At 43.7% G+C, this 25,362-nt stretch overlaps 1 protein-coding gene across 3 annotated transcripts in view; it reads left to right on the forward strand.

Annotated features, from left to right (window-relative positions):
* Nucleotides 1-807: 807 nt before the first annotated feature.
* Nucleotides 808-25,362, forward strand: part of preb (prolactin regulatory element binding) — an 81,820-nt gene continuing 57,265 nt past the window's right edge. For all 3 annotated transcript variants that reach the window (XR_009645102.1, XM_060831178.1, XM_060831177.1), the window contains exons 1-4: nt 808-992; nt 2,928-3,171; nt 7,558-7,775; nt 11,466-11,546. Coding sequence is in view for 2 of the 3 variants with exons in the window: in XM_060831178.1 (XP_060687161.1) it covers nt 861-992; nt 2,928-3,171; nt 7,558-7,775; nt 11,466-11,546 (675 nt within the window). In the remaining variant the exon portion in view is untranslated. The remainder of the gene's footprint in view (nt 993-2,927; nt 3,172-7,557; nt 7,776-11,465; nt 11,547-25,362) is intronic.

A 25,362-nucleotide genomic window follows, 5' to 3' on the forward strand; every position in this document is an offset into this window, starting at 1 on the left:
ATATGCTGAACTATAGAATCTCACATTTTCCCACGAACTTCATCTGCTGAGTTCTTGCCCACACAAACCTGTCAAAATCCCTCTGCAGACTCTGGTGCTCCCACTCCTTGCCTTGCCACCTATTTTTTTTGTGATATGCATGCAGTACATTCATTTTCCTCATCCAAGTCATTGATATATCTTATAAATGTTGTGGTTCTGTTCGCCGAGCTGGGAGTTTTTGTTGCAAATCTTCTCCCAAACTTTGAATATCTTATAAATAATTGCACCCTCAGCACCATTCCCTGTGACAGTCCACTAGTTGCAGTTTGCGATCCTGAAAGTGCTTGTGTTATCCCAGCACTGCCTTCTGTTAGATGCTAATCCTCTATCATGATGAATACACACTGTGGAGGTACTGGGGTGGGCAATGTCAACAATCCCCCAACATTGGGTTAGAGTCCAACTGGGTGGATCTGGCTGGCATGTGATCTTTGACCTTACTGAATATACTTTTTCCAACACTATGACTCTAAATACATCAAATCCTTTTATTAATAACTTCTTACCCCCTCAAACAACTGGAATAAACTTGTCTGAACTAATTCCCGATATCCCCAGGAGTTGCCACAAGTTGGTGCTGACTATCTGCCCCTCACAAAGATGGCGTCGCCCCGCAGCGGAGAGCTGCTTCAGGAAGTGTCATTGACGTCACACATCGAATTAATGCCCCAAACAAACATGGTGTCCCGCTAGCCCCGCCCATCGGATGTTCACGTGACCGCTGATGTGTTAGCGATCAGCCCGGCCCCCGGCGGAGACCCGGAAGCACAGCCCGGGGTCAGGGGTCAGGGTTGCGGGTATCGGCGGAGTGCGGGGAGATGGGTCGTCGCGGGGCCCGGGAGTTGTACCGCGCCCCGTTCCCGCTCTACACCGTGAGGGCCCCGAGGGCGGACCTGGTGGTGACCGCGGGCGGAGGGGGCGCCTCCAAGACCGGCATCACCAACGGACTGGTGAGAGAGGGAGGGGACCGGGTCATACACCCCCCCACACACACACACCACCCCCCACACACACACACACCCCCCACACACACACACCCCTCCCCCCCACACCCTTCCCCCCCCACACCCTTCCCCCCACCTCCCCCCACACACACACACACACCCCACACACACACACCCCTCCCCCCCACACCCTTCCCCCCCCACACCCTTCCCCCCACCTCCCCCCACACACACACACACACCCCACACACCCCCCACACACACACCCCCCCCCACACACACACCCCACACCCCCCACACACCCCAACCCCCCCACACACACCACACACGCCCCCCACCCCCCCACACACCCCCCACCCCCCACACACCCCAACCCCCCCACACACACCCCCCACCACCCCAACCCCCCCACACACACCCTCACACACACACCCCTCCCTCCCACACATACACCCCACCCCACTCCCACACACACCCCCCCCACACACACACACACCACCCCCCACACACACCCCCACCCACATACACCCCTCCCCACACACACACACCCCTCCCCACACACACACACCCCTCCCCACACACACACACCTCTCCCCCCCCACACCCTTCCCCCCCACCTCCCCCCACACACACCCCCCACCCCCCACACACACACCACCCCCCCCACACACACACCCCACCCCCCACACACACCCCCACCCCCCACACACACACCCCCACACACGCTCCCCCCACACACTCCCCCCACCCACACACACCCCCCACACACCCCACACCCCCCACACACCCCAACCCCCCCACACACACCCCCCACACCCCACACACCCCCCACACACCCCCCACCCCCCCACACACCCCCCACCCCCCACACACCCCAACCCCCCACACACACCCCCCACCACCCCAACCCCCCCACACACACCCTCACACACACACCCCTCCCTCCCACACATACACCCCACCCCACTCCCACACACACCCCACCCCCCCACACACACACACCACCCCCCACACACACACCACAGACACACACACACATCTGTGGCTATCAATGAGACAAATGGTGTTTGAAGCAAGGTACTAGCATGGATAGACAATTGGTTGTCTGGCAGAAGGCAGAATGGGAATAAAACGGTCCTTCTCAGGATGGAAGCCACTGACTAATGATGTTCCACAAGTGTCAGTGTTGGGACCACAATTTTTCACTTTAATGATCTGGAGGAAGGAACTGTGGCAAGTAACACTTTCTGACTCCCCAAATCCTGTCTACCATCTCCAAGGCACAAGTCAGGAGAGTGATGGAATACTCCCCACTTGCCTGAATGGGTGCAGCCCCAACAACACTCAAGAAGCTTGACACCATCCAAGACAAAGCAACCCACTTAACTGGTACCACATCCGCAAGAAATTCACCAAAAATGCTCAAACGGCATTTCCAAACCCACTTGCTCCAAGAAGGACAGGGCAGTAGGTATATGGGAACGGCACCATGTTCAAGTTCCACTCCAAGGCACTCACCATCCTGACTTGGAAATATATCTCTGTCCCTTCACTGTCATTGGGTCAAAATCCTGGAATTCTCTTCCAAAAAGCATTTGGGTCAACCCACAACAGGTGGACTGCATTGGTTCAAGAAGGCAGCTCACTATCATTTTCTCAAGGGCAGCTAGGGACAAACACTGAATGTTAGCCAGCCAGCAACACCCGCATCCCCAAAAGAAAAGGGGGAAAAATCTCCAGGATGCAGTATTGCCTCCTTCCTTGCAGGATCCGGAAACACTTTTTTAACACGCAGTTCTGGAACTCTTTCCACCTATTTCTTTACATTGTTCTTGTTCCAGTCTTTGAGTGTTACAACACACAACTACCTCGCAAATGATAATTTGTAGTTTATTCGTGTTTTTACTGCCTGTCTGATTTTGTTCTTTCCTTTGCTATCAGCATTTCCTGCGTTTGGAATGTGTAACAGGAAATTTTTCAGCAACACTTGTTCATTCCCATGACACGGAAACCCGAGCCACAATGAACATGGCAGTAGCAGGAGGTATTCTAGCAGTTGGACAAGATGCGACTTGTCACATCCTGCGATTCCAGGAAGGGAAAGAGAAATCAGCAGCAAATAAACCTGGTAAAAAAGAGAACAAGAGTGAGGCTGAAATTGCTCTGCATTCTGGAAATTCTTCAGGTATAGCAGAATTAATTTGGGCAGATCTTTGAGTCTGAAAGCCAAAGTTCTTAAAAATCCATCAATGTTTTTACAACAAAGATTGTATATATAGTTCACTTTTTTTACAATGGCTAATAGCAAATCCCCACATGGGCCCCAATTGTGTCTGCCTCTTCATAGGTATCATGGAGCATTCCTTGTTTCAGTCCTCCACAGATCCCTCCCCACAACTCTTTCTCCGCTACATCAGTGATACCGTCGGTGCTGCTTCCCTTATGCTACCTTCTGCAGGGGACCTCAGTAATATCCACCTTTCTCCTCAACTGAGGATTCCCCACCACCATGGTGAACAGAGCCTTCAGCCATGTTTGATCTATTTCCCACACTTCTGCCCTCACCCTTCTCTTCCCTACCATAACATTAATCGTCACTCTTCACCCCACCAGCACCCAATCCAGTGTATCATAAGCTGGCATTTCTGCCACTTCCAGCAGGGCACCACCATTAGGTTCCATTCCCTCCCCTTCCTTGTCAGCACGCGGCAGGGACACCATGGGCCACTCCCCCTCCACTCCAACACCGTCCCATGCAATTGCAGAAGATATAACATCTACCTGTTTAATTCCTTCCCCTCACTATCCAAGAGTCCAGATGCACCTTCCAGGTGAGGCAACATGCTACCTGGAACTCAATCCAGTCTACTGCATTTGCTGCTCAAAATGTAGTCTTACCTACATTGGGAGATGAAACACACAGTTTGGGTGATGACTTTGCAGGGCACTGGAGTTCTGTCCCGAGATTCCAGTTGCCTGCCAGTTTGCACAGCATTATGTTGCCAGGCCATCGTTTCTGCCCTTGGCCTGCTGCAGTGATTCAGCAAACCTTAGTGCACACTGGAAGAATAGTATCTCATTTTCCATTTGGGAACCCCAAAGCCTTCAGGACTCAATATTGAGTTCAATAATTTTAGGGCCCGATAACCTTCCATATCCTTTGCTCACCCCCTCACCCCAGACCTTGTCATCACGTGTGCTGCTTTCAGCGCAACCAAACACTTTCACCTATTTATGGTCCCCATTAGCATCTTTTCTTTCTCCCTGGCTTACCAAATTACATCCCTTTGTCCGCCTCACTGTCTTCTCACCCCTGGACTTTGTCTCCACCTATTGCTTATTCCCTTACCTCCTTCCTCAAAACTTCACCATATGTGCCACCTTTTCCTTGCTACTGCTACTTCTGATGAAGGGTCACTGGATCTGAAACGTTGACTCTGCTTTCTCTCCGCAGATGCTGCCAGACCTGCTGAGTTTGTCAAGTTTCTGTTTTTGTTTCAGGCTCTCTCTGTCTGATCATTTGAAACTTCCAAGAGTCTAGTCATTCTACCTTTTAATGAGAGATTCTAACAATTTCCCAACTTTGAAGTAGGTCTGTAATTCCCTGACTTTTCTTTTGCCTTTTTTATGAAAAGCGTGCATAATTTCCCAATGTAAAGGAACAGTTCCTGAATCAAGTAAACCTTTGTAGGATTCTGGTTAGGGTATCTGTAACCGTAACTCTGCATCTGTACAGGGTGAGATCACATCTGGTGTAGTGAACAGTTTTGGTCCCCTTATTTCAGGAAAGATATTATTTTGTTGGAGGCAGATCAGAAAAGGTGCATAGAGTCCTACAGCACAAAGTCAGGACCTTCGGCCCAAACTGGTCCATGCTGATGAAAATGTACATCCACTCTAAACCTATTTCCCTGCACTTGGCCTTTATCCTTCTAAACCTTTCCTAGCCATGTACTTGTCAAAATGCCTGAGAGATGTTGTTAATATACCCGCCTCAACCACTTCACTGCAGCACATTCCACATGTGGATACCCTCATGTAAACAACATTGCCCCTCAGGTTCCCTTTTATTCTTTCCCATCTAACCTTAATCTGATGCCCTCTAGTCCTCAATTCCCCAACCCTGAGAAAAAAACCGAGTGCATTCACTGTTTTCATGCCTCTCACGATCTTATACACTTCTACAAGATCCCCCCTCCGTCTCCTACGTTCTAAAGAAAACAGTCCTGGCTTGGCCAACCTCTCCCTGTAACTCCGCCCTTTGGGTCCTGGCAACATTCTTGTAAAATTTGTTCTGCACTCTTGGTGGGCGGCACGGTGGCACAGTGGTTAGCACTGCTGCCTCACAGCGCCTGAGACCCGGGTTCAATTCCCGACTCAGGCGACTGACTGTGTGGAGTTTGCACGTTCTCCCCGTGTCTGCGTGGGTTTCCTCCCACAGTCCAAAGATGTGCGGGTCAGGTGAATTGGCCATGCTAAATTGCCCGTAGTGTTAGGTAAGGGGTAAATGTAGGGGTATGGGTGGGTTGCGCTTCGACGGGTCGGTGTGGACTTGTTGGGCCGAAGGGCCTGTTTCCACACTGTAAGTCTAATCTAATCTTTCCAGTTTAATAAAATCCTTCGTATAGCAAGGTGACCAAAACTGAAACAATACTCCAACTGCATCCTCACCAACGTCCTGACAACTGCAACGTAACTTCCCAACTTCTATTCTCCGTGCCCTGACTGATGATGGCCAACAGGCCGAAAACCTCCTTCACTGCCCTGGCTATCCATGACTGCGCTTTCAGAGAACCGTGCACCTGAACTCCAAGGTCGCTCTGTTCCACTACACGCCGAATGGCCCTACCATTCACCATGAAACTCCTACCTTGATTTGACTTTCCAAAATGCAAGACCTCGCACTGATCTATATTAAACTCCATTTGCCATTTTTCAGCCTATTTACCCAGATGATGAGGGCCCTGCTGCAATTTCTGATAATCTTCCTTACTGTCCACAATACTGCCTATTTTAGTGTCATCGATAAGCTTATAAATCATACCTTCGACATTCTCAACCAAATCATTGATATAGATAATAACCAACTCTGGGCCCAGCACCAACCCCTGAGGCACTCCGCTAGTTACAGGCCTCCAGTCCGACAGTCTTTCCACTATTACTCTCAACTTCTTACCACCAAGCCAATTGTGTATCCATTTGCCAGCGTACCTACAATGTGGAACTTTATCGAAGGCTTTACTGAAATTCATGTAGACTGTGTCCACCACCCTGACCTCATCAACCTTCCTGGTCACTTCATCAAAAGACTCTAACAACTTTGTGAGGCATAATCTCCCACAGACAAAGCCATGCTGACTAATCCTAATCAAACCCTATCTTTCCAAATGCATTTATATTTTATTCCTCAGAATTTTCTCAAGTAATTTACCTACACAGAAGTTTGGCTTGGTGGTCTATTTTTCCCAGGCTTTTCTTTGCAGCTCTTCTTGAATAAGGCACAACATTCACGACCCTCCAGTTTTCCAGCACTTCACCCATGGCCAACCATGATGCAAAAATACTTGGGATTATCCCCAATACAGAGGGATTGTCTTATGAGTAAAGCTGAAACAGGTTGAGACTCATAGAATTTAGAAGAATTTGAAGTGATCTCATTGAAACATATGGGATTCTTAACAGGGTAAATGCTGAGAGGATGTTTCCCCTCTTGGGAAAGTCTAGGATCCGAGGGGCATAGTCTCAGAATGAAGGCACGCCAGTTTAAAACTGAGATGAGGAGGAATTTATTTTCCAAGGGTGAGTGTCTTTGGAACTCCTTGCTCAAGAGAGGTGTGGGGGTAGAGTCCTTGTGTAAACTTAAGACTGAGATAGATTCTTGATCAGTGGGAGAATCAAACCCGAGTTACAGGGAAGGGGCAGAAAAGGAACATGAGATCATTCATGATCCTATTAACTGGCAGAGCAGCCTAACTATTCCTGTTTCTTAAGGTCTAGTTGTATTATTCACTTTTTTAAATTGGAGTGGAAATCATCTAGTTGTAAGGTGTTTGTGCTCATTGCTTTTATGTTGTTTATGTAAACCTAGGTGCATCTGTTCCTGATTGAATATTATTTTCTTTGGAATGTCTGGGATGGTGATTTCTCTCTACTCCAATACTGACAAGGCAATTGCATAGCATGTGTGCCATTTCCTTATTTTCAACAACAGGAGCACCACGCTACTCCTGGCCTCGCTCTTGTTCTTCCCTAAAATAACCAAAACAATTTCTGATGATTTTGTTATCCCTCATAAATTGATCTTAATCCTTGCATTTTTAGTTTATTCTATTTTGTCATCTTTCCTGCTTTTAGTATTTTCCCCAGTTAACGGATTAGTGCTACGATAAGCATTTATGTTTACTTTGTCATGTCGTTCCATGTTTTCTATTGAATTACCTATTACTGGCAAGTAGAATTCTTTCTCCTTTAGGGATGAACTGATTCTCTGACACGTCAAATTCCCATTTGAAGTGTCACTTTTTGTTTACTCAGTCTCTGTGCTCCTACTTGTTTCTCTCTCTCTCTGCAGTCAAGAAGACAGAAGCCAGGAAACGAAAGACTGGGAATAAGATGGCCGGTGATGCGAGTGGGTGCTTGCAAAACGAGACACCAGAAATGGTGGTAGAGTCACTTCATGTCGTTCGCACTGACTTCAGCACAGATGCACTTCAGAAAGCTGTCCGCTTCAACATGAACAACTCCTTTCTTGTCACTGGGGGCGTGGATGGCTTCATTAGGATTTGGGAGGTACAAAAAAAAAACAATCCCAGTAAAGCCTCAAATTAGATATTTCTAATCAACCTGTTCAGAGAGATTACCACAGTTGGAGCAGGTGGGACTTGAACCTGGGCCTCTGGTCCAGAGGTAGGGACACAGCCACTGCGCCACAAAATCTCTAAAGCTTCAGGGTAGTTATCCTAGGCCCAATCATCTTCAGCTGCTTCAACAATGACCTTTCCTCCGTCAAAATGTCAGAGTAATGGGAGTATTTGCTGCTGATTGCACGATTTCCAACTTCTCAGATACTGAAGCAGTGCATGTCCATACCTAGACTGTGTCCAGTCTTGGGCTAATAAGTGACAAGCAATATTTGAGCCACACACTTTACAGATAATGACCATCTTCAATAAGAGCTAACTTAACCAGCATCCTTTGACATTCAATGCTTATTATTGGTGGATCCCCTACAGTCAATTGGGGAGTTCACCAGCCATGTAAATACTGTGGCTGCAAGAGCAGTTCAGAGATAATAAGTCCTGCAATGATTAACTCAACCTCCTATCTCCCCACTACCTGCCCACTGTCTACAAGGCACATATCATCAGTGTGATTGAAATATTCCTGATGTGCTTGGATGGGTGCAGCTCGAACAACAGTCAAGAGGCTTGAAACCATCCAGGTCGAAGCAGCCTGCTTGATTGGCACCACATCCATAAACATCCACTCTTCTCATCATCAATGCGCAGTAGTGACAAGATATACTGCAGAAATCCACCAAGACTCGTGTAGAACACATTCCAAACCCAGGACCACTTCCTTCAATAAGGGCAAGGGCAGCAGATACATAGGAAGGCCACCACCTGCAAGTTCCTCACCAAGCCACTCATCATCCTGATTAGAAAATATTTAGTTGTTCTTTCACTGTCACTGGGTCAAAAGCATGTAACTTCCTTTGTGATGGTGGATCCCCTGGATTGCAGCGTTTCAAGAAGATAGCCCACCCCCAGCTTCTCACAGAAAGTAGAGATGATGAAAGCAGATCAGTCCCCTGGCCCTGATGGCTTTCATCCTCAGACCCTTAAAGAGGGACCTACAGAGATGGTGGATGCAGTGTTGTATTTTTCCAAAAATCCGTGGATTCTGGAGTAGTACAGGAAGGTTGCAGATCTGCCAATTCAAAAAGGGAGGGAGACAAAAAAGACTGGTAACTAGAGATCAATGAGACTAGCACCTATTGTTGGAAAAAGGTTGGAATCAACTATTAAGGATGTAGTAGCAGCAGATTTGGAAAATCATAATCTAATGAAGCAGAGTCAACATGGCTTCACGAAAGTGAAACTGTGTCTGACTAATTTATTAGAGCTTTTGAGGAAATTTCAACCACAATGGATTGAGGAGGAACAGTGGATGTGTTGTATCTTCCAGAAGATACTTCACAAAATATAAAGTCATACAAAGCTGCGTTTGTGGCATTAGTATGGCATGGGTACAGAATTGGCTAATGGGTTGGACACAACAAGAGAGGAATACGGGTTATTTTCCAGGTTGAGGACCTGTAGCTAGTGGGATTGAACAGGGATCAGTGTTGGGACTGCAGCTATTTACAATATATATTAATGATTTGGAGGAAGGATGCAAATGTTCAGTAGGAAGATTTGCAGATGTCACAAAATTAGGTGGAGAGGCAAGTTGTAAAAGGAATTCTAGATAATTTGCAGAGAGCTGTTGATGGATTAAGGGAATGACGAATGGAGTATAATGTGGGAAATTGTTCACTTTGGAAGGGAAAACAGAATATTATTTAAATGGAGAAAAAGTGCAGTGCAAGGAACTTCGGAGTACTGTGCACAAAACAGAAAGTTAGCACACGGGAAGATTAATGGAATGTTGTGCTAACTTAAAAGAAGGTTATTTCAAGAAGGTTGGAGTATAAAAGTAAACAAGTCTCACTACAGCTATACACTGATGTGGAGGTGCCAGTGTTGGACTGGGGTGTACAAAGTTAAAAATCACACAACATCAGTTTATAGTTCAACAGGTTTATTTGAAAGCACTAGCTTTGGGAGCGACGCTCCTTCATCAGATGGTTGTGGAGTATAAGATCATAAGACACAGAATTTATAGCAAAAGATTACAGTGTCATGCAACTGAAATGATATATTGTACAAACCTGGATTGTTACTAAGTTCATCATCTTTTAGAATGGGATGCATCTTCAGTTCATTAATATGTAAATCCCAGAACTACTTTTAAGTCACCTTCTCGAGATAATTTAAGGTTTTATAACAAAAGGTGCCATCTCAGCTCAGGCAGTGCATTAAAGGTGTGAGGTTAGTCTGTCTGTATCCCAAACTGGAGTCAGACTAGTTCTATTTACAAAGTGGAACTTACAAAGTATTATATGTATTGACTGCCTGCAGATTGTGCATTTTTGAGCAAAATAGAATGTATTTGCAAATATAATTCTGTAAATACAAATTCACCCCATAGTCTTATGTGTGCATGTGTATGAGAGAAAGTGTGTGTGTGTGTGTGAGTGTGAGCATACGTAAGTGTGTGTGTTTGTCTGTGAAAGCTTGGTAAAGTGTGTATGTGGGTGCGATAGAGTATAAGCCTGTGAGAGGGTGAGAGCACGGGGGCTGTATGTGAGAGAGCATGTGTATGAGAAAGGGTCTACATGAGTGTGTGTGAGAGAGAGAGAGAGAGAGTGTGAATAGTGTCGTGGGGTCACCTGCAGTGTGAATGTTGCTTTGTCAGTCTTAAAAGTACTTGGGGTTGAAGGACTCTAAACTACGTTTCTATTCAGGGTATTCTTTCACACTGAGGCAGCAGAACACATGCCCTTGTGATTCCGCTTCACTGAGGGGGGAGAAACATTTGATCCCTCGTGTATTGAGCGTGCAGGCTTGATCTGAGCAAAGGCTCAACAGGTTTGGACTCTGCTGAGTTGAGTAGAGAAGAATGACAGATGATCTAATTGAAACATATAGGATTCTTAAAGATAATTGCTGAGAGTATTTATATTCATAGGAGAATATAGGATGATAGTCTCAGAATAAAGAGGCATCAATTTAAGACTGAAATAAAGAGGAATTTCTTCTGAGGATTGTGGATCTTTGGAACTCCTTACCACAGAGAGCTGAGCAGGCAATCGTTGTGTATATTTAAGGCTGAGCGATTCTTGATCATGAGTGGACAAGTATTATGGGAAAACACAGGAAAGTGGATGTGAGGAATGTTGAATCAGCCATGATCGTATTAAAGAACAGAGCCGTCTTGAGGAGCCATACAGCTGACTCTTGTTCCTATATTTTTTGGTCTGTGGCCTTTTGACCAATAAATTCTGGCCTAACCAGCGATAACTTCATCCCACAAAAGTGTAAAAAGCAGTGGTTGTTACTTTTATTTTTCTTTTATAAAATGAGAGAGATCAAACTGAGACTGTTGATGCAATGTGTCATTTGGAACTTTGCCTCTGCCATCTTTCTTTCCAGCCCCTCCAATCTTTGATGAAACCCTTCACTCACCCAGTCAGTATTCTACACACAGGTTAATGGGGAACCCTGGAGACCACTGTTACCATGGAACAAAGATCAACATATTGGTGTTGATTGTACCTGGAGATGAGAGTCAAAGAGATTATACTCAAATATGAATGTAATTAATGGGGATAACATCAAATATGAATTTAAGCAATGGATATTTTTCCAACTGCAGTTCCCAAGTATGAAGAAACGTTTTGATTTCCGAGCTCATGATGGAGAAGTTGAAGATGTGGACATCAGTCCTGACAACAAGGTTTGATTTACAATAACTTCTCAGCATATATCTGTGTATTTTTGGGAGTATTGATGCTAGTGGAATGTTATTCAGTTAGTGAACGTTGATTTGTCAGTCTTAAAGGTACTAGAGTTGAAGGACTCTAAATGACATTTCTGTTCAAAGTATTCTTTCACACTGAGGCAGCAGATCACGTGCCCTTGTGATTCCCCTGCACTGAGGGAAGAGAAGCATTTGCTCCCTCACGCATTGGGTGTGCAGGCTTGATCTGTTATTATATTCATCTTCGTGAATTGACGACAGACAGTTTAATTAGTAGATGTAATCAACAAAGTGGGAATATGAAGTAAAGCCACCAAATGTTAATAAAAACAGCATTAATGGCTTTTAACTATTAACTACAAGAAAAACATTGACTAAAAGTATTGTGGGCTCTTTAAAGACAGACAGACATACACATACCATCAATGCTACTATATCAGGGAAAAAAACAGCTTAGCAGCTACTTTTCATCAAAGTACAGTTTAAGAAAACATTGTGAAAGATATGTGGGCAGCATGAAAAATTAAACTCCGAATTAGTTAATGTACGGTAATGGAGGAACTGGGAGATTTATGACAGTGAAATCCCAATAATCCATTGGTTTCCTGCACTAGGGACTGGGGAATGAAGAGGTGCTGCAGTGTGATTTGGGCAAGTTGAGTGAATGGGTAAATGCATCACAGATGGAGTGTAATGTGGATAAATAAGAGGTTTCCCCTTTGGTAGCAAAAACAGGAAGACAGGTGATCATCTGTGGAAGTGCAAGAAGGCCTGGGTGTCTTTGTATGCCAATCACTGAAAGTAAGAATGCAGTTAGTGAAGAAAGTGATATTAAGTTGGCCTTTGCTGCTAGAGGATTGAATTAAATAACAGGAGCGGGATGTCTTGCTGCAATCCTACAGTGCCTTGGTGAGGTCGCATATGGAGTAGTGTAAGGAGTTTTGGTCTCCTTAGCTGCGGAAAGATTTAGATTTAGTTTTTAGATTTAGATTTTATTGTCATGTATACTGAAGTACAAAAGTGCAGGAGTACAGTGAAATGTTTTCAATGTCATCACACGTGGTGCTATCTTAGGTAAAAGTACTTAGGTAAGACAAGGTAGAAGAAATAAGGAACAAAGTTACAAGTAAAACATTATAACCCTTCTCAGTATTAAGTGAATAAATAAATAAAACTAAAAGTTCATCATTTCAGACTTTCTTACGTGCTTAGCCATGTTAAGACCATACTTCCTACAAGGGCTTGATCTGCGCTACTTTGGCACGGTTTCCATAGGCTGACTCAACCTCCCTCGCTCTTGCTATGGCTGTAGATGTTGGAGGAACCTCCATCAATATCTTGGGCTTGCTCCTGGGATCTCAAACCAGATGTTCTGGCTATTGAGGGAGTGCAGCAAGGGTTAACAGATTAATTCTTGGGATGGCCAGATTGACCTATGAAGAGAGACTGGACTGGTTAGGATTACATTTGTTGTTTAGAATACTGGGGAGGGATATCGTAGAAAGCATTAAAATTCTAACGGCTAGATACGTTAACTGAAGAACCAATGTTTCCATTGACTAGGGAGTCCAGAACCAGGGTTCACAACCTTAAGAATGCAGGGTAGGCCATTTAAGACTGAGAGGAGTAAAAATTGCTTCACACAGAAAATGGTGTGCTGTGGAATTCATTGTCACAATGTAGCTGAGGCCAAAATATTGAATGTTTCCAAGAAGGAATTAGATATAGCTCTTGGGGTTAAAGAGATCAAAGTATAAGGGAGAAAGCAGAAACAGGGTATTAAGTTGGATGATCAGGCATGATCATATTGAATGGAAAAGCAGACTGAAGAGCCTATTCCTCCACCTCCTTTCCATGTTTCGACCCAAAGTAATTAAAACACATCTAAGGTGATTCACTTTGAAAGGGGTAATAAGAATACAGAGTACTGGGCTAATGGTAAGATTCTTGGTAGTATGGATAAGCAGAGAAATCTGTGTCCATGTACACAGATCCCTGAAAGTTACCACCCAGGTTGATAGGGTTGTTAAGAAGGTGTACGGTGTGTTAACTTTTTCATTGGTAAAGGGATTGCGTTTCGGAGCCATGAGGTCATGTTGCAATGTACAAAACTCTGGTGCGGCCGCATGTGGAAACATTGGAAAGGGTGCAGAGGAGATTTAGCAGGATGTTGCCTGGTATGGAGGGAAGGTCTTATGAGGAAAGGCTGAGAGACTTGAGGCTGTTTTCATTAGAAGAATGTTAAGAGGTGACTTAATACAGACATACAAGATGGTCAGAAGATTAGATAGGGTGGACTATGAGAGCTTTTTTCCTCAGATGGTGATGGCTAGCACGAGGGGCATAGTTTTAAATTGAGAGGTGATAGATATAGGAAGATGTCAGGGATAGATTCTTTACTTAGAGAGTAGTAAGGAGATGGAATGTCCTGCCTGCAACAGTAGTAGACTCACCAACTTAAAGGGCATTTAAATGGTCATTGGATAAATTTATGGAGGATAATGGAATAGTGTAGATTAGGTGGGCTTCAGATTGGTTTCACAGGTTGATGCAACATCAAGGACCGAAGGGCCTGTACTGTGCTGTAATGTTTTCTGTAATCACATAATTGTTACAGTGCAGATAGAAGCCATTCAGCTCATCGTTTCTCCACCAGCTCTGTTACCTAATGTCAGTCTCCTCCCTTTTTCCCTATTATTCCTGCACACTAATTCTCTCAGAATAATCATCCAGTACCTTCTTAAATGCCTCAATTGAACCTGTCTCCATCTCATTCCCAGGCAGTGATTTCCATACCCTGACTACTTGCTGTGTGGAGAATTTTTTTTTCTTCTATCACCCTTGCTTTGTTGCATGTTGCTTTAAATCTATGCCTTCTCATTGCTTTTTCTTTTGAGTAGGAGCAGCTTCTCCCTATTTACTCTTTCCAGAGAACTCATTTTGAAAATGTGTGTCAAAACTCACCTTGGCCACCTTCTTGAGGTCCAGACTTATCACAACTGAAGTTTTTCATTCCTGGCACCAATTTTATAAATCACTTTACAAATTTCAATGTACTTATACCTTTATCATGTGGTGTCCACAAATGTACACTGTACTTCAACTGAGGTCTTTTATCCAAGTTCAACAAGACCTTCCTGCTTGTGCTCTATGCCCCAATTAGTAAAGCTGAGAACACTGCTTTATTAACTGCTCTGTCTTCCTGTCCTGCCACCTTCAATGATCTAAACAAATAGGGAAGGAAAGTTTTGATATTTTAGACATGCTCTTCCGAAACACACTCTTCAGGAACATATCCTTTGAATTTAATATTTGTCAGTGTCACTAAGGGTCTGTAGTCACTTATTCATGAAATAGTGAGAATGCCTGGAATGAAGAATAGGTCGTACGAGGATAGGTTGAGAGTTCTCGACCTTTTCTCGTTGGAACGGCGAAGGATGAGGGGTGACTTGATAGAGGTTTATAAGATGATCAGAGGAATAGATAGAGTAGACAGTCAGAAACTTTTTCCCCAGGTACAACAGAGTGTTACAAGGGGACATAAATTTAAGGTGAAGGGTGGAAGGTATAAGGGAGATGTCAGGGGTGGGTTCTTTACCCAGAGAGTGGTGGGGGCATGGAATGTGCTGCCCGTGGGAGTGGTAGAGTCAGAATCATTGGCGACCTTTAAGCAGCATTTGGATAGGTACATGGATGGGTGCTTAATCTAGGATAGAAGTTCGGCACAACATCGTGGGCCGAAGGGCCTGTTCTGTGCTGTATTGTTCTATGTTCTATGTTCTAAGTGTAGCACAAACTGTATATTCATTAGTCTAATATCAGTTGTGTGAAAGTTACTAGAATCTGTGAGGGACAACATTGCTAAACATGTGGACAATGAGAAGTTTAGAGAGCACCGTTTTCTGAAGATTGAGACATATTGACCAAAACTAATTCCCCACTGAAAAATTCAAGTGTTCAAGATAAGATGCCTATACAGTTATTATAAATGAATTGTATAGAAGGCATTCAACAACAAACTCTCTCCACAAGTAAGAATGCATGCAATTAGAGACAAATAAGTTGTCTTGAAAAGGGAAAAAATTCACCGTTCTGAAGAAGGATCACTGGACTGGAAATGTTAATTTGCTTTCTGTCCACAGATGCTGCCAGACCTGCTGAGTCTTCCAAACAATTTCTGTTTTTGTGTCTTGAAAAAGGAATTTGTTATGGAATAAGAGGTAGAAAAGGAGATAATAGATATGTATACTTAGGTTTGCAAATGGTGTTCACCAGAAATGTGTTCTTGAGTGTTTACTAAAGTTCTGTTTGATGAAAGATGTTCAGGGGAGGATGGAACGAGTTCAGAGATGTGATGGCCTAGAGATATTATCGCTAGACTGTTAATCCACAGACTCAGGCTTGAATTCCACTGCAGCAGATTGTTAAATTTGAATCCAATTTTTAAAAATCTGTATAAAGAGGCCAATGATGGCTGTTGTGGATTGTTGGAAAAGCCTACCTGGGGTTCACTAAGGTCCTTTAGGGAAGGAATTCTGCCAAACTTACTTGGTCTGATTGATGTGACTACAGACCCTTTTAATTCCCTTTTTCCTTTAACTCCTCCCATTTCCTCCAAATCAAAGAGGTGGCCATGGGTATCCAGATGGGCCCCAGCTATGCATGCCTCTTTGTTGGCTATATTGAACAGTTCCTCTTCCGTACCCCAACTCTTCCACTCTTACATCGATGACTGCATTGATGCAGTGTCCTACATCCAGACTGAAGTGGAGCAGTTCATGGACTTCGCCCACAGCTTACGCTTGGTCTTTCTCAGACACCTCCCTCCCCTCTCTTGACCTCACCATTTCCATCTTCGGTGACAGTCTCCAGATGGACATTTACTCTAAACCCACAGACTCCCATTACTACCTTGACTACATCTCCATCCACCCCATGTCTTGCAAGAACTCTATCCCATTCTCCCAATTCCTCTGCCTCCACTGCATCTGCTTGGAGGAGGAGATATTCCATTCGTGAGTATCCAAATGTCCATCTATTTCAAACAATGTGCTTTTCCTCCCTCTGTCATCCAGATAGCTCTCTGCGCACCACTTCCATTCTCTGTTCTAGTGCTCTAAACCCGCCCAGGAATGCAATAAAGACAGAGTCCACTCGTTCTCACCTACCAACCCACCAATCTCCACATCCAACTCATCATCCTTAAACAATTTCACCAACTCCAACTAGACCTTACCACCAAGAACACCCCCCCCCCCCCCCCCCCCCCCCCCCCCCCCCCCCCCCCCACACCCCTCTCTGCCTCCACAAAGACCGTTCCCTTTGACAGTCCTTGGTTTGTGCACTCTATATTATGCGCAGATATTTCAAAATCCATGTACAGAAATGTCAAAAACTCATAGTCATCAATTAAAAGTAATATCAGAAAGAACAAAGAAATGGTGAGCTTTATCTTAATTAAATGGCAGAATACCAAAGAGTGAAATTGTTTAACCCAATCTAAGCTCTGGCAGGGGAAACAACCCTTTACCTCAACAAATGGCCACCCTCAGCCTTCGCAGCCCAGCTGAGAGTCTCAGCAACAATCATTTTTGGAAGGGCCGTATGGAGGCCAATGCAGCTGAGGGACATGAAGAATGGGTCGAGCACAATGACTACATAACCCAACCACTGCTTACATTTGGCAATCGGGCATCTTTCAGCAGTTCAGTGAAGACACCAATCACTGGGTATCAGACAGCGAAGCCAAAACTAAAATGGAACTTAATGGACAAGGCTTGGTAAGAACCAAGTATGAATTCAACATGTATTGGGCACAATCCCAAGATAATTTAAGGAGACTCCATCTACAAGAGCCATCCAGGACCTGTCAGCAGTTGCAAGATTCAAGAGTTTGACATTGATCATGGTGAAGCCGCCTAGAGTCATGACCAAAACCAGTTGTACGAGGATTCACTGGAATGCCTCACGAATGAGTTAAAGCCAGCTGAACAAAGTGTTTGAGATTCTGAGGACTCTCTAGCTATGTCCGACATCACAGACACCAAACGCTTGAACATCAAAATTAATGAATGTTTATTATTTTAGAAAACAAATTTATGTATCAATTGTAAGAATTATGGTCACTTAACTACAAATATCTCAGAAGAAACATTTCTAAACTTTAGTAATTAAGTAATTGAACTAAATTTAGATTGTTTTCATATTGGTTCCACATATTAGCATAATATCGAGAGCTGAATGGCCTGTACTGCACTGTAATGTTCTATGTTCTAACTGTGTTCAGGACCCTGCATTTCAGAGAAAATGCTGGAAATGCTAGCATCTGTGGAGTGAGAAACAGATTTCTGTCAGGAAGGTTAAATTGGCTATTTCATGGAAACAGTACTGATTCTTTCTCCAGAGGATCTCTTTTTTTTTATTAAAATATTAATTAACACTGATTAGATTAGATTACTTACAGTGTGGAAACAGGCCCTTCGGCCCAACAAGTCCACACCGACCCGCCACCCACCCATACCCCTACATTTACCCCTTACCTAACACTACGGGCAATTTAGCATGGCCAATTCACCTAACCTGCACATCTTTGGACTGTGGGAGGAAACCGGAGCACCCGGAGGAAACCCACGCAGACACGGGGAGAACGTGCAAACTCCACACAGTCAGTCGCCTGAGGCGGGAATTGAACCCGGGTCTCTGGCGCTGTGAGGCAGCAGTGCTAACCACTGTGCCACCGTGCTGCTTCATGGCAAAGTTTAGATCCAGAATACCATTGTGCCTGATCGAGTCCATGCACACATTCCAAGGGAACTATCATGAAAACATTCTACAAACCAAGTTTAACTTTTTTACATGGAAAAATATGGGTTGATAAGGAAGAGTCAGCATAGATTTTTAAAGGGTCAATCGTGTTTACCAAACTTGGAGGTTTATGCAATGGGTTAATGAGGGTAATGTTATTGACATGGATTTGATACAGTGCCTCACATCAGACTTGTGTAGAAAATTGGAGGTCATGGTATAAGAGGACCAGTGGCCACATGGATTCAGAATTTGCTAAGTGATAGAAAACACAGCAGCCTTGGTCAATGGATAGTTTTCAGGCCGGAGGAAGATTTTGTTTTTAGCAGTTTGTGATCACAGTTACTAATACTGGTGGCTGATGATTTGTAAGTAATTTTCTGATAATTTGAGTTTAATAATCAGTTTAGCTATGATGCAGTGTTTAATCAGATAAAATATACAACGTGACAATTGGAAATAGTTCACTAACACCAGAAAACAAAAAGGTTGTCATAGCAGAAGCTTTTGGTCTCATTAAAATGATGGGGGCAGCATTCTACTCTCTAGCCAAGGTGTTTGGGAACTCTTCTTTCAGTCTTCTTTCTCTCTTGATCTGTTTTCTATCTGTCTGATAATGACTGCTCGATGAAGCCTGGGCACTCTGCAAACAGCTGCCTCTCAGGTCTGTTTGATGCGAACTGCTCTGTGAGAAAATGCCCCTCTGCCCCAGGCGGTTATTGCTATTGTATTTCTCAGGGTAGGTAACTTAAACCGTGTCAATTAGTTATCTGAACCCTTTTGGCTAATGCTGCAAATGCAGCTGTGATCTCCAGCATCTGCAGACCTCATTTTTTACCTTTTAGGCTAATGGCCATAGAACAGCTACTTATGATGTCAGATGATCGTCATCCCATTGCCTGCCCTAATCTGACTGTGGGCTTACCGTTCTCTGAATGTAAGTTTGCTCGCTGAGCTAGAAGGTTCATTTTCAGACATTTCATCACCATGCTAGGTAATATCATCAGTGAGCCTCTGGTGAAACGCTGGTGGTATGGCCCACTTTTTATTTATATGTTTAGGTTTCTTTGGGTTGGTGATATCATTTCCTGTGGTGATGTCATTTCCTGTTCTGTTTCTCAGGGGGTGGTAAATGGGATCCAAGTCAATGTGTTTGTTGATACAGTTCCAGCTGGAATGCCATGTTTCTAGGAATTCTCGTGCGTGTCTCTGGCTTGTTCGAGGATGGATGTGTTGTCCAGTCAAAGTGGTGTCCTTCCTCATCTGTATGTAGAGATACTAACAAGAATGGGTCATGTTTTGTGGCTAATTGATGTTCATGTATCCTGGTGGCTAGTTTTCTGCCTGTTCAATGTAGTGTTTGTTACAGTTCTTGCACGGTATTTTATAAGTGACATTAGTTTTGCTTGTTGTCTGTTTAGGGTCTTTCAAGCTGCTGTTTGAGTGTGTTGGTGAGTTTGTGGCTTACCATGATGCCAAGGGGTCTGAGTAGTCTGACAGTCATTTCAGAAATGTCTTTGATGTAGGGGAGAGTGGCTCGGGTTTCTGGACGTGTTTTGTCTGCTTGTTTGGGTTTGTTGCTGAGAAATATGTGGACTGTGTTCATTGGGTACACATTTGTTTTGAATACACTATAGATGATTTTCTTCTGCTCTTCATAGTTCCTCTGTGCTGCAGTGTGTGGTGGCTCATTGAAATAATGTTCTAATGCAGCTTTGTTTGTGGGTGTTGGTTTGAAGTTCCCCATTAGCTGTTTGCTCTACTGCGACATCTAGGAATGACAGGTTGTTGTTGCTTTCCTCCTCTTTAGTGAATTTTATGCCAGTAAGGGAATTATTGATGGTCTTGAAGGGTTCCTCTCATTTGTTTCATATAGTGATGACAAAGGTATCATCCATGTAGCGGACCCAGAGTTTGGGTTGGATGGTTGGCAGAGCTGTTTGTTCGAGTCTCTGCATTACTGTCTCTGCTAAGAACCCTGATATCAGAGATCCCATGGGTGTTCCATTGGTTTGTCTGTAGGTTTTGTTGTTGAAAGTGAAGTGTGTGGTGAGGCATTGGACCACTAACTTGACGATACTGTTGATGAGGTTGGCGGTGTTTGGAGTATGTGTCTTTGGTTCTTCTAATAGTGTAGTCAGTGTTTCCTTGGCCACTTTGATGTTGATGGATGTGAACAGGGCTGCTACGTCAAAGCAGATCATTATTTCAACCTCTTCTATCTTGGTGTCTTAATTCTTCAGGAATTCTTGGGTGGAATGGCGTGAGTCTTCTACTAAGTGTTTTAGTCTTTGGTGTAACTCCTTGGCCAGTCTGTAAGTTGGTGTTCCAGGTAGTGAGACTGTGGATCTGAGTGGGGATCTTGGTTTGTGAGTTTTGGGTAATCTGTAAAAGCGTGGTGTGTTGGATCCATCTGGTGTCATTTTTTGGAAGTTGATCTTATTTATTTCTCCAGATTTCTGAAGTTTTTTGAGTATGGCTGTGGTTCAGTTCGCTAGTTGTGGGGTCGGGTCTGTCACCACCTGTTGGTAAGTGTTAGTATCTGCGAGCAGTGTGTTCACTTTCTCAATGTAGTCTCTTTGATTTAAAATGATTGTCAAGTGTCCTTTGTCTGCAGGTAGGATCACAATATTTTTTATCTTTCTTGAGTCCTTCTAGTGCTTTGCTTTCTTGTGTATTGAGTGTTTTTCCTTACTTTTTCCTGCTTAATGTTGGTGTAATTGTCTGATGGTTTGCTGTTTCTTCTGTGAGCTTGTTGTCTTTCAGTGTTATTTCTAATGCCACTAAGAAATCTTTCTTGTCTGCATCCTGGAAGTAATTTAATCCTCTTACTAAGACAGCTTTTTCAGTGTCTGTTTAAGGGTTGGTCAGATAAGTCTTTTTTAATCCATGCTTCTGTGTTGTTATTTTGTGTAAGTTTGTGTAGTTTTTTTTCTGCAGGTCTAGTTTTTTTCATTTTCTGTGTTTGTGGCAGTCTAACGTCTGTGGCTTGTTGTACTTTGTCTGTCCATTCATGATCTGTTGCGTTAGTGAGTAAAGTTTTTTGGTGCGAAAGCTAAACACAGAAATAAAAAGCGGGCTATATCACCAGTGTTTCACCAAAGGCCCACTGAAGATGTTATCTAGTATGGTGATGAAACATCTGAAAATTAACCTTCCAGCTCAGTGAGCAAACTTCGATTCAGAACCTCAACCTGAGCTACAAATCTTCTCAAAATTCACTAGTTTACCATTCTTTTTAAGAAAAGATGCTTATTATTAAAAACAACACACTGATAATAGGGTGCATTTGGCACCAGATAAATTGATGATGCAAGTTCAATGGACACATTCTTTCTTTGTTTTCATATGCTAGATTTTTGGAAAGTTAATTACTGCTCCCTTATCTGTTAAATGAAATCTAATGCTTCACAGTAAATAGTAGAAAAATTTAGTTTTTAAGGGATCCCAGTATTTAGTAGTTCATAGTGGAGTTCTCCAGGGATCAGTATTGTGACCCTTGCTTTTCCTGATGTGTTAATGATCTGGATATTGGTGTGCAGAGGATGTTTTCCAAGTTTTCTGGTGATACTAAACTGGGAAGAATTGTAAACTGAGAGCAGACAGTGCAGAACTTCAAAAATATGTGGACAAGTTAGTTGTGTGAGCAGATAGGCAGCAGATGAGGTTCAGTGCACTGAAGTGTGTGGTGATGCACTCTGAGTGGAAGAATGCTGAAAAATGGTGAAGGGGTACTTCAAAGGGGGTACAAGAACTGAGGGTCCTGGGTGTATATGTCTATCTATGTACAGATCTGACAAATATTCCAAGGAGATATTCCAGAAAACACAAAATTCTAAGGACTGACTGGCCAATAGACCAAAAGAAAATACATATAACTAATTCTGCAAAGGTAGGTCAGAAGATTGGGCATAATTTTAAAAAAACAGAAGAATTACTGAGATTAAGGAGGGGAGAAATAGAGTACAAGAGAAAGTTAGCCAACAATATAAAAATAGAAATGAAAAGTTTCATCGGACATTTAAAAAAGAGTTTGAGAAGAGTAGGTGTTTATCCTACTAAAAAACAATGGGGAATTAGTCATCGAAGATAAAGGGATAACAAATGAATTTCACTGCTATCGTAGAATCCCCACAGTGTGGAAGGAGGCTATTCAGCCCATCAAATCTACACCAACCCTCAAGAGTATCTCACCCAGACCCAGACCCAGACCCCCATTGTATCCTGTAATCCTACATTTACCATGGCTAATCCACCAAGCTACACATCCTTGAGCTCTATGGACAATTTCAGCATGGCCATTTTGCCTATCCTGCACATCTTTACACTAGGGAGGATACAATTAGTATTCTGGAAATAGCTATGAATCAAGAATTGAAAGGGAGGGAGGAATTTGAGAAAATTTCAGTTACCAAAGAAATACTACTGATGTTCTGTTCGCCGAGCTGGGAGTTTGTGTTGCAGACGTTTTGTCCCCTTTCTAGGTGACATCCTCAGTGCTTGGGAGCCTCCTGCGAAGCGCTTCTGTGATGTTTCCTCCGGCATTTATAGTGGCTTATCTCTGCCGCGTCCGGTTGTCAGTTCTTGCTGTCCGCTGCAGTGGCCGGTATATTGGGTCCAGGTCGATGTGTTTGTTGAATGAATCTGTGGATGAGTGCCATGCCTCTAGGAATTCCCTGGCTGTTCTCTGTTTGGCTTGTCCTATAATAGTAGTGTTGTCCCAGTCGAATTCATGTTGCTTGTCATCTGCGTGTGTGGCTACTAAGGATAGCTGGTCGTGTCGTTTCATGGCTAGTTGGTGTTCATGGATGCGGGTCGTTAGCTGTCTTCCTGTTTGACCTATGTAGTGTTTTGTGCAGTCCTTGCATGGGATTTTGTACACTACATTGGTTTTGCTCATGCTGGGTATCGGGTCCTTCGTTCTGGTGAGTTGTTGTCTGAGAGTGGCTGTTGGCTTGTGTGCTGTTATGAGTCCTAGTGGTCGCAGCAGTCTGGCTGTCAGTTCAGAAATGTTATTGATGTATGGTAGTGTGGCTAGTTCTTTGGGTTGTGGCATGTCCTCATTCCGTTGTCTTTCCCTTAGGCATCTGTTGATGAAATTGCGCGGGTATCCGTTTTTGGTGAATACCTTGTACAGGTGTTCTTCTTCCTCTTTTTGTAGTTCTGGTGTACTGCAGTGTGTTGTGGCCCTTTTGAATAATGTCCTGATGCAACTTTGTTTGTGTGTGTTGGGTGGTTGCTTTCATAGTTCAGGACTTGGTCTGTGTGTGTGGCTTTCCTGTGTACCTTTGTGCTGAAAACGTTTGCAACACAAACTCCCAGCTTGGTGAACAGAACCACAACAACGAGCACCCGAGCTACAAATCTTCTCCCAAACTTTGAAATGCTACTGAGTTAATAGTTGAAACTACAAATTGACAAGTCCTCACATCCTGATGAATTTCATCCTAGAGTTTTCAAACAAATAACCACTAAAATAGTTGATGCGTTGTTCCAAAACTCATTAGATTTAGGGAATGTTTCTTTTATTAGACAAAAGCTAATGTAGCTCCTTTATTCAGAAAGGGATCAAGACAGATAGTGGAAAATTACAAGCCAGTTATATTGAGATCTATCATGGGGAAGATTTTAGAAGCTATAAAGATATAAATGCATTGGAGAGATTGCAGAAGCAATTTGCGAAAATGGTTCCAGATATAAGAAACTTGTGCAGTGAGAATAGATTGAAGAAATTGGGGCTATTCCCCCGGAGAGAACAAAGATAAAAAGGAGGTCTGATTGAAGTTGATGTGGTATACATGAACTTCAGTAAAGCCTTTGAGAACGCTCCACGTGGTCAGCTTTTGGAGAAAATGAGAGGCATGGAATTGAGGGTGAGTTAGCACTTTGCATTAGAAATCTGGCTTTCTTTAAGAAAGCAGCGAGTGGTGGTTGATGGAAAATATTCAGCCTGGAGTCCGGTTGCTAGTGGTGTGCCACACGGATCTGTTTTGGGACGACTGCTGTTAGTAATTTTTATAAGTGACTTGGGCGCAGGCATAGGTGGATGGATTATTAAGATTGCAGATGACACTAAAGTTGGTGGAGTAGTGGACAGTGTGGAAGAATGTTACAGGGGGACTTGGATAAACTGCAGAAATGGGCTGAGGGGTGGCAAATGGAGTTCAATGCAGCTAAATGTGAGGTGATGCACTTTGGGAAGAATAATAGGAAAGCAAAATACTGAGTCAATGGAAATATTCTTAGTAGTGTGGATGTGCAGAGGGATCTTGGAGTCTATGTATATTGATCCCTGAAAGTTGCCATCAAGGTGGATAGTGCTGTTAAGAAGGCAGACGGTGTGTTAGGTTTCGTTCATAGAGGGATTGAGCTCCGGAGCTGTAATATCATGCTACAACTATACAAAACCCTGGTGCGGCCGCACTTGGAATATTGTGTACAGTCCTGGTCCCCATATTTCGGGAACGATATGGAAGCATTGTAAAAGGTGCAGAGGAGACTTACCAGGATGTTGCCTGGTCTGGAGGGAAGGTCTTATGAGGAAAGGCTGAGAGACTTGGGTCTGTTCTCATTGGAAAGAAGTGGCTAAGAGGGGATTTGATGGAGACATACAAGATGATCAGAGGATTAGATAGGGTGGACTGAGAGAGTCTTTTTCCTAGGATGATGACATCAGCTTGTACAAGAGGGCATAGTTACAAATTGAGGAGTGGTAGATTTAAGACAGATGTCAGAGGCAGGTTACTTAGAGAGTGGTTAAGGATGTGGAATATCCTGCCTGTCAATGTAGTTAACTCAGCCACATTAGGGGCATTTAAACAGTCTTTGGATAAGCACATGGATGATGATGGGATAGTGTAGGGGGATGGGCTTAGATTAGTTCACAGGTCGGTGCAACATCGAGGGCAGAAGGACCTGTTCCGTGCTGTATTGTTCTATGCTCTTGGTTTTCAAAATCATGAGTAGGGTGAACGCAGTAGATAGGGTG

The sequence above is a fragment of the Hemiscyllium ocellatum genome, chromosome 10, assembly GCF_020745735.1.
Source record: "Hemiscyllium ocellatum isolate sHemOce1 chromosome 10, sHemOce1.pat.X.cur, whole genome shotgun sequence".
Lineage (NCBI taxonomy): Eukaryota > Metazoa > Chordata > Chondrichthyes > Orectolobiformes > Hemiscylliidae > Hemiscyllium > Hemiscyllium ocellatum.